The sequence below is a fragment of the Strix uralensis genome, chromosome 3 (genome assembly GCF_047716275.1).
Source record: "Strix uralensis isolate ZFMK-TIS-50842 chromosome 3, bStrUra1, whole genome shotgun sequence".
NCBI classification, from domain to species: domain Eukaryota; kingdom Metazoa; phylum Chordata; class Aves; order Strigiformes; family Strigidae; genus Strix; species Strix uralensis.
In genome coordinates, this window is record NC_133974.1 from 10,324,923 (window position 1) to 10,338,412 (window position 13,490).

At 39.5% G+C, this 13,490-nt stretch overlaps 1 protein-coding gene across 1 annotated transcript; it reads right to left on the bottom strand.

The window, feature by feature from the left end:
• Nucleotides 1–6,846: 6,846 nt before the first annotated feature.
• Nucleotides 6,847–12,738, bottom strand: TDRD15 (tudor domain containing 15). The gene has a single exon (XM_074864576.1). It carries the CDS (start codon nt 12,724–12,726, stop codon nt 6,847–6,849), a length of 5,880 nt encoding a protein of 1,959 aa, XP_074720677.1. The 5' UTR covers nt 12,727–12,738.
• Between the last annotated feature and the right edge of the window lie 752 nt (nt 12,739–13,490).

Genomic DNA, 13,490 nt, shown 5'->3' on the forward strand with positions numbered 1-13,490 from the left:
TGCACAGACAGAAGTCCCTACTTACACTCCACATAAAGCACCTGGTTCTAGAAAGGTGTAAAATTTAGAATACATTCTCATCTTCACAGTTTTCCATGTCTGATATATATATTGTTTTAAATCCCACACTGAGAGGTCAGACCTTTCCCCATACAGTCCACAGGAAGCCCCTGGCATTCCCCAAAGGTTTCTGTGCCTGGGACAGGAAATCCAAAGATTAGATGCTGCCCAAGTCCTTTGCTGGATCTAGTGCTGTAAACTTTTTTGTAAGGCATTACTTCTCATTAAGCACAAAATAAGGCATACTAAGTTTCAGTCAACTTTTCAGTCTGGCTGTCAGAGCAGACTCCACAGCCCATGCCACCACACAAGGCAGATGTTTCAGGACATGCTCTAAATGACTCCCAAGTCCGAAGGGAGAAATGAGTAGAGGCACCTGAGATGCCACCCTTCTTTAGACAGCTTATTCTGCAGGTAGGTTCTTCCATTCATTCATTCACAGCCCTGTAGCTCCTCATAAAATTAGAAGCCAGATTTGTCCCATACTCTAACGTGCTTTATCTTTAAAACACAGAAGGAGTATACACTCTATTATGAAGTAGGCTGGTGCATTCAATCCAGCTGAAGAAAATGCAAAGCTATTTCAAACCAGAGGCAGTGTTTTTTTTCTTTTTCTTATTTTTAATTTCTTTCAGGTGTGTGCTTTAATCCCAGAGCTATCAGTCATTTCATATCTCTTGCTGAAGGTGTCCTGTTTTGCAGAAAAAGATCCAAGGTTAATTAGGGAAAATAAAGGGTGCAAAACACGGGGAACATGACTGGATTATGAAAGTCCTAGTGTCTGCTGCCAGAGTTGTTTCATCAATGAGTGTTTCATATAAAAATGCATAAGAACTCCTTTGAGGAAAAATTGGAGTGTAGGTTTCCCCCTGCCCAAGAAATTGTCTAGATCCTAGACTTGACTCCTGTGGCTAGAGAGAGAGACACATATCACAGCTCTCTAATGCTTTTTGTACAGTAAAACAGCTTCAAGGGGGTGAGTAGCAAGCTTATAGCTTGAAGGTGGGAAATGAGAGATGAAGGTTTGAACCCTTGGAGGCAGAAGGGGGAATACTGGCTTAATGCAAAAGTAAGTGAAATTCCACATTACATGGAATGTCAGATTAGAGGAGATCAATGGCTCCATGGCTTAAAAGAAAATGAACATAATTAAAGAGCTTGATCATATATTATGTGTTAAGTTCAAACTCCTATGAAATCAGGGTGATTAAACACTGAAGAATTAATCAGAATCAAAGTCTGTCAAATAGTGTTTTCTCTCTTAACACCTTGGTATTCCTTTAAAGTACAAAAAAAAAAAGAATATTAAACCCATTTAAACCCCACTTTTACATAATTTCTTTTTATTTGCAGCAAAATAATTTCACAGAACTAGGTCTAGTTGTATTTCAGTCACCCAGCTGGATTCCTAATGTTTACTGCTCACTAAAAATTATGCTGCAATCACAGTTTTAATTCCTTCATTATGCAGATCTAGACATGGTAGTCCTAGAAACTTTCTTATTAAATCTGCAGAAATCAAGATAGCTGTTCCTAAAACCAGTTTAGAGCTGAGTAAGTATTTTCATTATTTTGTTTTCACAGTGTTTATTATTATGGAAAAAAATGATTCTTGAGAAGAAAAAAAGAGGTTTTTCAAATGTGTCTAAATAATTAAGTAATAGAAATTTACTGTGCATTAGTGGGAATGTGTGTTTTTAAGTGCTTTTGAATAGGCAGTCTGCAAATACAGTGTCTATGTATGTACAGAAATACTTTTTAAAAGAAAATATTTTTCTCCCACTGCTTATTCTAACGTTTCAGCTTTTCCCAGAATAAAAGCAGAGGGATCATCACTTAAAGAACATTTAAGAAAGGGGTAAATACCCTGCAGAGGCCTGTCAAGAGCCATGCCCGGAGCCGCCAGACATCAGGGCCGTTCAGGCGGCTCATCAGAAACAAGCCACCTTCTGCGGAGTGACAGGAGCTCATCCCGATGTGTCCTTAAGAGGCACTGCCACTATACAAACACCTTCCAGATGAATCCAAACAGGAGTTAAGCTAATATCACAAACCCCTTTCTTGTCAAGTGTTTCCTGCTGCCTCACACATGCTGAATGCTAAAAAACATTCCCAGCTGTAACAGGAGCAGCTTCCCCAGTCTCTGCTACTCCCACTCTCAAATCAGCCAGTAAAGCTTTTTACAAAAGCAGAGCTGTTATTTTTGGGGAATCCCTGTTCCCCCAGGAGTACTGTAAGTGTATCATGATACTTTTACCCTGGCAGATTGCATTGCCCCCCACTTACAAACAACTCCTTGACTTTCTGAGGAAGAAGTCTCTCCTCCCCTCTTCTTGTACCCCCATGTATTCCTGCAGCATATACACTGCAATTTCTCCATTGAACCTCCTATTTTACATCAACGTATAAATTATAAAATACAACTGACACGTATCTTTAATACCTATGGCGTGGAATGCGAGATCAGATAAAATGGTGATGGTTCAGGCTGGGTGGCAAAACATTTAGGATCTCTGACACACACCAAACTTACTGGTAAGCATTTCTGAAGAGCCATGTAAACAGGTGTCTTACATTCACTAATTACCTTATGTAAAAGGAATATCTGCACTCTAATCAAAATATTTCTTACAGAAAGATCTACAAATCTGGGACAATGAGAAAGTGAGCATGTGTATTCTCAAGAATAATCATCCCTTCAGATTTATGCAATCAGCCAACCCATGAGCACTCTACACTGTTACAGATAGTTGCTCAAAGTGCCAAACACATTGATGAGTCTACAGCAAAGCAATGTATGGAGATGCTTTTAAACACCTTGGAGAGGGAGGGTGGGGCAGGGGATGGAAGAGATGAGACAAAATGAGGTGGTTTAAGTTTCTATTCCCAAAGCCACCTATCAAGTATCTAAAGGGACATAAGCCACCTGGCAGGCTGACAGGCTTTCTGTGTGTGTGCCTCAACCTATTGGGGCACCTCTCTCCTAACAGTCTTTCTATAAACACAAGCTGTTCTGCAAAGAAGGCTTTCCTCAGTAGAAGTTTCCAACCATGGCTGCAGAAAGCCAGACAGAATACCTATGTAGTCCTCATTCATTTGCCATTTACACTTAAACTGGTACTGGAGATGCCTTGAATGAAACCAGTTAACCATGTGCTAAAATAAGATTTAGGGACTTTCATGTGTTTCATTCCAGAAGCAAGGCTTTGGAAGCTAATAAGAAGGTATGAAGAGTACCTGCAGCAGTAACAGGTGAAAAGGGACCTCTAGAGTTCATTTAACCTCCTGCTCAGAGCAGGGTCAGCTCTGCAGTCAGACCAGGTTTGTCAGAACTTTATCCAGTTGGGTGTTGAAAACTACCAAGGATGGAGACTGCACAATCTCTCTGGGAAACCTGCAATGCTTGACTGTCCTCATTCTGAAAAGGTTTTGCTTTCCAGTCTAAACTTCTCATTTCTAGTTATGGCCATTTGTCACTGTTACATTTCATTGAGTTTCTGCTGACCCATTCCCCCAGCCTCTCCCTGTGGATTTGCAGCCTACGGCCCTCCAGGGCTATCAGCTGGTCCTCCCAACTTGGTATAAGGTGCAAACTTGATGAGCAAGTAGTCCATTGTCTCCTCCAGATCATCAATAAAGATGTTTAATGGGACTGAGACCCCTCCATCTTTTGAAGAATCGTGCAACATTTGTTTTCTTCCACACAGAATCTCCCCTAATCTTTACCAAAGGACAACAGCCAAGTCTCTCAGCACCTTTGGATTTAACATGTCAGGTCCCATGGATTTGTATGGGTTGAATTCTCCTCTTGTAGGCTTTGACATCCCTTGCATATCTGAACGCCAGCTCTAGTTCCTCCTGCTTATATACTAGGCTGCATGCATTTGTATACACATATTTGACATAGCCTCCCTTCCACTGTTTTAGTACTCCTGAGGTCTCTCTTGTTCCCGTCACACTGCACCCTTTGTTTCCACCGCATCCACCGTTTCTTCACTTAATGGTGAGACATGTTCCCTACCCTTACTGTTCCTGGTTTAAAGCTTTTCTTACCACATCAGCCAGCTTGTTGGCATAGATACTCTTTCCTCACTTTGTCAGGTGGATCCTGTCTCTGCCTGGCAGTCCTCAATTCTCAAAGAGGATACTGTTGTCATAAAAACCAAAATTCCTGACAACAACATCAGCTGCACAACCAGGTATTAATCCACCAGACCAATTTGCTCCTCCCCTAGCCTCTTCTTTCCACCATCAGGACTAAGAATGACCCCTGGATCACCAGGTATGAGCAAAAGGTCCTGCTGGTGCACTAAGCCTCTTAATCAGCTAAGGCCTTTGATGGGAACTGGGAGGGTGGTGAAAACTATTCAGGGGTGAAGATGCCATGTGAGTACAAAACTGATTATTTTGTTGCACTGGTATCGGAAACTGCACATACAAAACTGCTTGTGCTTAATTAGAGTTAGGTAGAAGAGTAAAGAACAAGTCAGATAATTCTTTCTAGGAAGCATATAAAATAAATTAAATGTAATCAGCATGAATCAAATAATCAGAAGGCAGTGTTGGGGTACAAGGCTGTTGACATCTAGGTGACTGTACAGTAATACCATATAGGACAGACTGCTTAGGTAACACTGTCAGAAATACTAAATCTAGGCAGTGATGTAGGACCAACAAAGTAATTTCAGATGGGTTATTTGGGAGGAGTATGGGCAAAGACAAGAAGGCACAGGGGCAGCAAAAAGGCAGGTTCACAGGTTTAAAAAAAAAAAAAAGGAATAAGGTTATTATACCTTGTTCAAGCACCATTCCCACTGTAGAAGTGCAGTTGTCCACAGACAGGGGTGAAGCTTACCTCCAGACTTTGGTCTGCACACATAAAGCACACCCAAACACATATATGCAATCCTCTGCAGATATTAAGGGTAATTAAAAGCAACGTCAGAGGCTCTTTTGCATCCTTAAGTTTGCTTTTATGGAATAGATGATAATTTCTTAGTTTCTAAGAGCTCTTCTTCATGCTCTACACTCATATTTAATTTCCTGTCTTTTTATTACAAACTTTAAAGATACTCACACATAAGGTTAGCACTGAAACCTAAAATTCTGCCTGGAAGCCAAAACTTCTTTCCTTCCTGGCCCATATAAACATTCAATAACTAGTCAGCCATTTCAAAACTCCTGAATTGCCCATCTCATATCTCCAGTGAAACATTTTCATTCTCTGTCTCCGCCTACATGAATCCTTAATGATCTCAAATCTCCCATTATTTCTGCTGGCTGAGGTCTGAACACATTCCCTTATGGAGATAGTAGAGGGTTACTCCTAAATCACCCAGAAAGGATCAGTAAAATCAGCAAGAGGTACTCCCTCTAGTGAGTAATGTTGCATGGTAAGTTACTAAGACTCAGGCACCTTACTGTAGAGTTATACTATCTTAAAATCTCCCTTGGGAAAACAAAAGTTACACACACACACATCCTTCCCCCCCCCCCCAATATCAGGTAGGCTTTATGGAACATTATAAAACACCAGAACATAAGAAAAATTTCTAAATAATCTTTTTAATAACAGTTTAAGTGTTCAGCAAAGCACATCTGTAAAAATAAATACTGGAAAATGTTTCTCAAAGTAACTGCATACAAATCCAAAAAAGTTTTAAGCAATGGTATTGTAACAGTGTGCCTATCTGGCATGTAAGGCCTGGCTGCCTTTATAGAGCTTGCCAATGAGAGTACATCTGACCAGCACAAAGCAGATGAAGGCTGAGCATGGCTTGCATCTCATCTAGAAAGCTGTATGGGCAGACAGCTAGTGCCATTTCTACAGCATTCAAAAGCAAACCTTGATTCAGTGCAGGATAGGTATCACAGAATCATCTAGGTTGGAAAGGACCTTGAAGATCATCTAGTCCAACTGTTAACCTCACACTGACAGTTCCCAACTACACCAGATCCCTAAGCACCGTGTCGACCCTACTCTTAAACACCTCCAGGGATGGGGACTCCACCATCTCCCTGGGCAGCCCATTCCAACGCCCAACAACCCGTTCTGTAAAGAAATACTTCCTAATATAGAGTCTAAACCTTCCCTGGCGCAACTTGAGTCCATTCTCTCTTGTCCTATCGCTTGTTACTTGGTTAAAGAGACTCATCCCCAGCTCTCTGCAACCTCCTTTCAGACAGCTGTAGAGGGCGATGAGGTCTCCCCTCAGCCTCCTCTTCTCCAGACTAAACAACCCCAGTTCCCTCAGCCGCTCCTCATACGACATGTGCTCCAGACCCTGCACCAGCTTCATTGCCCTTCTCTGGACACGCTCGAGTCATTCCGTGTCCTTTTTGTAGTGAGGGGCCCAAAACTCACTACATATATAACCCACTCCACAGCTAATGTCCTTGAGGGCAAGGATTGTTCCTTAGCACCATCCCACAAAGAACGTCCTGATATAGCTTCAGACTTTTTCCAATGCATTCACCAACCACAAAGGTCACAGAAAGCTTCAAAATATTCAGAATCACTTAGGCAAGGCAAGTTACATACACAAGATAAACATTTTATTATTCATGACAAAAAGGCAGAATACTGCCTACACCAGTATACACAGGAACATTTTTAATTCAAAACAAATGCAACCAGTTCTCTCACTTTCATGGATTAAAAAAAAGTAATCAATGACACAGTAAACAAATGAGGAAAAACTTCAAATTCTGCAATAATATAATAAAATGGTGCAATATAGAGAAAACAGTTAATCACAAATAGTTACAGAAAAACCCTCTAATACATTAACCTAACGGTTCTGATACTTCTGAAATAAGGCAGCACCTACTTCTGGAGTAGACTGCATGGCCAGCAGCAGTTAAGACATGAGCTAGATTGTAGTCCTCATACAGAACATCCACCTCTAATTTCATTTCAGAGCCATAGTGTTTAAAATGAAATATCAGATCAGGTTTAGTAATAAACGTCTGAAACAGAAGTTTAGCTTCATCACTCCAATATTCCGTCTTGTGAGGAGCTATATCATGTAAAGAGCAAGGGTATGCCAAGCGTGGTAAGACAGACAGATTTTCTGGAATAACTTTAAGTTTATGGATATCGGAGTAAGGGATGCTCTTCAGAAAGCCATAATCAATAAATGTAAGAACAACAGACTCACTTGTTACTTGACTAATTTCTGCCCTGTTCCATTGTGCTTCCAGTCCAAACTTGATCAAGCAGCTAGAACCAGGAGCCACAAGTTCTTCTGGCAAAGCTGGCAAGTTCTCAGGAAGGTCAGAGAGCAGGAAAGACAAGTTTTGCATGCAATCAAATAAGATTTCAAACTGGATGAAGAAATTTGAAGGATCAGTAACTGCAGTTGCAAAGCCAGGATACCTTCTGCCACTCTGCAGCAGCATCCATGTCACTGAATTGATCTTGACTGATGTATCAAACTCCTTACAGTCTGTATTACTACACTGTTCTGGTCCAGTAGTCCAACCATGACTTAAGAGCTGGTTCAAATACTCCTGAAGCAGCATTTCCCCTATTAAAATATCTACCTCCCAGATATGAGAGGATTCCAAGTACCTCAAAAACAAGATCCTTATTTCATGATCCAGGAGTGCATGGACAAACTGAATTTTCCTCAGTTCTTTAAACCAAACCCATTTACAAGACACAGCTTGTTTAGGAATACTTTTAATCTTGTCACTAAGCATCTTTGCATTATTTAAAGACACCATCTCACACTTGCCATAATCCACAAAAAGAACTAGAATTAACTTCTCCCTGACAAATTTCTTTATCACTTTTGATCGATACCACTTCAAGTTCCTTTCAGATTTTGTCATGCATTCCAATCCTTCTTCAATGTCATCCACTCCAAGCAAATCACTTCTTTGTGCTTCTTTGACAAGCATTACATTTAACTCATGTAATATTTGCAAGTTTCTAAGTAACTGTACATGAAATTCTCCAGTCTCTGAAATATGAATTACTTCTGCTCCTTCTACCTGTCCAGAATTTAGATCTTGAGGAAGGAGATTTAAGGGTGTTTTGGAAGTATTTTTCATCTCACTAGCCTTAGTTTTACTTTCACCAATTCCTAAACCATTCCTAGATTTTCTGTTTTGAGGATTACCATTTGTAACCAGAGATTGTTCTGGTCTATTTTCCCGATTATGCACTGGTGTGTTTTGCCACCTTGTCCTGCCTTTTTTCTGCAGATCATTAGACATAGACTTTCCATCACAAATTACATCTATTTCCCATTGTTCTCCATGTTGCTGCAAGAACTTGCAAGTAACTAGCTTGTTATTTGTTCTGCTTAGAAAATAGGAAGTACTTTTTTTAATCCAGGTTTCAACACGAGTACTTTTTACTCCTCTGAGGAAACAATGAACACTGAGCCTCGGCAAAGTTAAGAACTTTTTCTGAATCCTGCAGATTTTTGAAGAACTTACAACTTCTGCATTACCATAGTCAATGAACTCTACCTCAAAGGAGTTTCCTGATTTCAGAGTTTTAATAACTGCTCTATAGTAAAAACAATCAGCAGCATGCTCTGCAACAATGAGATCCCCTACCATGAGCTCATCTAAGCAATTTTCATGACCTATATTCACCGTGCTTTCATTTAGTTCTTCTGCTAGTTGTATTATTAAGTTTTCATCCTCTGCAAGATGAATATAGAAGCTTGATGGACTATTCATATGAGAAATATATGCTGCTACTTCAGAATTCACCTGAATATCACGTTGAGGAAGACTGATTAATTTAGGTATATTTTGATTTCTCCTTTCCTGCTGACCTGTACAGTTTAGTCTTTCATTATGCGATTCAGAGGGAGCATTTACAGTTATTTCCTTTGAAATTAAAGTAGGATGACAGAGTGAGTGAGAAGGAAGGTCTACAAACACAGGTTCCTCTCTGTGCTCCAGAGCACTGACTATATTTCTAAAACCTGTTTCTTCACTGTCCTGTAAAGTTAGCGGTTTTGAGGACCCACTACTCAACTTTTGTGTGCTACGGGCCGTTTGCTTTTCATCTCCAAAATTCTGCCCAGTATCTGTCTGATAATACTTATCATATACTTGGCATTTCACTTCAGTTTTCAATTTAACTCTTTTAGGATTTTTAATAGTTACTTTATTAATGTATTTGTCATCTTTCACGTGACATATCACTCCTCCGTTACTTCCAATAAATTCTTCCATATAATTTCTTGGTGCCAATTCTTCTGATATTTTTTCTTTAATTTTCTTACTTACTTTGAGCTGTCCATCATATAACTCTACAACAATCTGCCCATCTGGTTCTCTGGATATAATTACCGCCTTCAGCAGTTTACCAAGGAATGTTTCCTCAAACCATCTAGTAACACTTGCTGGGATTTTTGTCTCCCTAAAATCTGACAGACAGCACTCAATAGCTTGCATGGGCGTGAACATTAGGTCAGGGGCAGACTCTGGAATAGGCATCAACTGGTCTCTCTCTACCATATTCTTATTTCCAAAATCCACAAAGTCAGCACATAGATAGGGTGCCGATTCCACAGGAAAAGCCAAAGCTCTATAAAAGAGACCATCTTCAAAATATCTGGCTATACATATTCGCATATTGCTGGTATCATATTTTGAATTATTTGACATTTTACTTATGACACTAACCTTCTTCGTCAATGCCGCTATAGTTTCAGTGTTTCGATTAAGCTGACAATAGAATTTTGAAGGACTATGTATGTGAGTTATATAAACCTCCTCCTCACTTCCAGTTTTTATATTAAAGGATGAATAGCAAAAACTGTACAGAGAACCCAAAGATGCAAGGTTTCTCAGACCAATATATTCAGACTGAGTGAGACCACGTTCTCTGAAGAATTCCTCTGCACTAACAAATGGAGTCTGTAAGTCAACTACATTGTATAAACAGCCGGGGCTTACAAGAACAAGAGCATAAACAATGCAAGTCAGTGGTCCTCTAGAAGCAGAAATGAAGTCTTCAAAACGTCTACACATTTCAGACCAATTAAATGAGTTGACCTGTAAGGGTACATTTTTAAGTCCACAACGAAACGCTTGACTTTCCAGAGTTAGGAAATCTGGTAGAACAGCTTGAAGATCTTTAAGTAAAACTCTTTCCCGATAACCATAGTCTACAAAAAACACATCAACTTCATTTGCGGATACTTGCTGCACAACGTTTGCTCTGTACCATTTCCTATCTCTGGAACATTTAACAACACAGGCAACCTGTCCAGTTTTGTAGGGACTGGTATGCTCCCTATAGTAAGTCTGAATTTGTTCCATTAAGTTATTTAGCTTTGGCAGTTTGCTTTGCAACTGACATGAAAAATCTGCTGGGGAAACAATGTAAGGACACACCACTTCAAGAACAGCTCCTGGTTTAAACACAAGCTCTTTATAAAATAATTTTTCCTCACATATTGATTTCCACCTTTTAGGGATAGCACCCTTTCCGAAACATGACAGCGCACCAGATTCTCTCAGCACTGAAGGCACACTTAATGATTTTTCCTTCTGAAATACCTCTCCATTTCTGGATACCTTATTTTTACGAGTATTACAGATTCCCCATGCATTTACTTTTTTTAATTTGCGGGGATTCAGATTTTGACTTTTTCCAGAGTTTAGAACAGAATCTGGTGTCTTCTCCCAGTATTCAGCACATCCACCTTGAACCATACACGTGGCAACATCTTGCTGCGAACCACTCCTAAACTGCATGTTAACAACATACTTCTTGTTTTGCTTTCCAATGACATGAAGCAGCAGTAGTTTGTCAAACACAATGTGTTTGAAGAAGTCGGTTTCCTTTTTAACCCACACATCATCAACAGGAAATGTGCAAGCAAGTGCACAACACATAGCTAAAGCTGGTAAATTGGAAAACTCTGGAAGCAACATTTTCACATCATAACAGGGTACTGTATCTGTGTTTCCAAAATCCAAAAAATACACAATAATGGCTACATGACGCACTTCAATGACAACACCCCGATAATAACGCATGTCTTTGCTATACCGGGCACAGCATAGCAATCCAGGTTGTGGCTTTTTAATGACCATTTCATCAGCTCCACACTGATTATATGTGTCTGCAATATCTTTCATCAAGGCTTGAAATTCATCCTGGTATGCACACAGTCGAACCCAGAAGTCAGATGGATTTATGACATGTACCACAAAAGCAGTATGAAAAGAATTGATTTGCATTTCTACTCTTTTGCAGTGGCTTGACAAAGAAATATCCCATTCAGGTAAGCAATTTTGTGTCTGTTTATTTCCAGTACAATTCTCAAATGAATTGTATCTCTCATTACATGGTCTCTGGTTTACAGCAGTACTTGCTATTTTTGTTTCCAAAAGTGAGACACATGATGCAGCTGCCTCATTCTGGTTTTCTGGATGCTGAGCATCAATTCCAAGATTTCCATTTTGCAGCGTAATATAATACAAGTGTTTAATGTCACTGAATAAATCAACATGGACACACACAGAAGTTTGTGCTATCAAGGCCTGTATAAATTCTTTCAGCTGAATTTTTATTGCTGTTTCATCCTGACCACCAAAACAAGACAGTGCACATGGAAATGAAATCATTGGTAATGCCATAAACTCTACTTTAAGTTTCTGAACGCAGCTAGATGGCACAGCTTCAATATTGCCAAAATCCATAAACCAGACTTCCACATGGTCAGAGATAAGCTGTTTTATCACTCCTCTATGCCACTGTCCATTTTGCCTTTTGGCAGCACAGAGTAGCCCTAAATTATCCAAAGATTTATTATTTTCTGTACTGGTAGCTTCATAGAACAAATGCATAGCTTCTGTCAAATCTTCCAACTCCTTCTGCCATTTCTGTATCTGACAGTAAAATTTATTCAGGTTTACTGCAGCAGTTATTTTTACATTTTCTTTACTGCCAACAGGTAGACGTGGAAAGAGATCATCTGGAACTGGCCAAAAATCCGTTGGTTTCTCAGAATTACTGAAAGTAAGCAACTCCTTAACTGCACACTTCTGTTGCAACAACTGTGGTACTCTTTTACAAAGCGTTCCATGGGGAAACACTTTTAACATTTCTACAATAAGGCAAAATGAATCTCCATCAATAAATTTTCCTAACCGCAGTTCAAGAACATCACTAATGATCTTTGGCACTTCTAGAATAAACAGTTGGTGTGGTATAACAGCTTTCACACAACCTGTAATCTGCAATCCTACCAGAGATGAAAAATAATTAATGGCTTGTGGATGCCATTTTTCCCCAAGAGGAAGTATGCTTGCAAAAACTCCCAAAACCACCTTTGGAGGCAGCTGAAACAATTCATCACAAGCAGAAGCAATATGCGTTTCCTCAACCACTAGCACTTGACCAGTGTCTATAAGAAAAACCTGACAGATATTCTCTCTCTTTTCCAGAACTCTTCCTCTATGCCATTCTCCTCCTGTGTCTTCCACCAAACAAGATCCACCAACGTAAACATTACCTTTTACTTTGAATACTCGTTGTATTTCATTTTGTAGTATGCAATAGTCAAGCTCACATTCCACTTTGCGTTGACCCTGGAACACTACAACCAAGCATTCGGCATGGCATTCTATATGAGTTATCTTCAGATTCACATCTGCGTTTGGTGAGGGAGTCAGAGATTCCATCCTGTCTGCAAAGAAGAGGAGTAAGATCAGCCTGATAGTTTTCCGTATTTTTTTTTGTCAGCTAATTCCTTATATTAAATCTGTTTTCAAAATACTTTAATAGCATATTATTACACTCTGAAATGAAAGCAATTCATGTCATTTATACAATCTTTGCTCATCTCAGAAATGTTACTTATATCGACTAAATTTAACTGCAAATCTCTCCAAAGGAGATCCAATTCAGTGTTTCACTGCACTGGACTTGCAGTTACAAGGACTGTTTACCTGCAGAAGTATTTCCAGTCTGCTTATATTTCTTTTTAATATGTGAATGACCAAGGACTCCTCCCCTACTCACCCTGCTTCTTCTGTGTAAATCACTTCTTCAAATCCATGACATCTTATAGTTTTACTGTTTACTTAATCTGGATGTATGTACACTATCAGGTATAGCTGTAGCATATTTTTCGTAACTGCAAGGACATACAGAACACATTATCTACGTCCAACATTTCTGCACAGCCCATCAACTAACAATTGTGTCAGCTGTATTTTACACTGTCTTAACACTCCAATTCTGACAGTTTAAGTGTTTTCAAACCGTTCAGGTACTTCCGACCTTCATCTATAACCTGGTATTCAAGATCATCTTCTAGTTCCATTCAAATTTATCAATGAATCAGTGATTTCACACTGTTTAAAGAAGCTGTGCATGCCCATAATTTAACCAAGCACTTCTATGAAATAAACTGCTGTTCTAGCAAAGTAATTAGGGGCTGACA

Bases quoted from the DNA above. Each gene is read 5' to 3' on its own strand.
- TDRD15 (XM_074864576.1), bottom strand. From the start codon at position 12,726: ATGGAATCTCTGACTCCCTCACCAAACGCAGATGTGAATCTGAAGATA.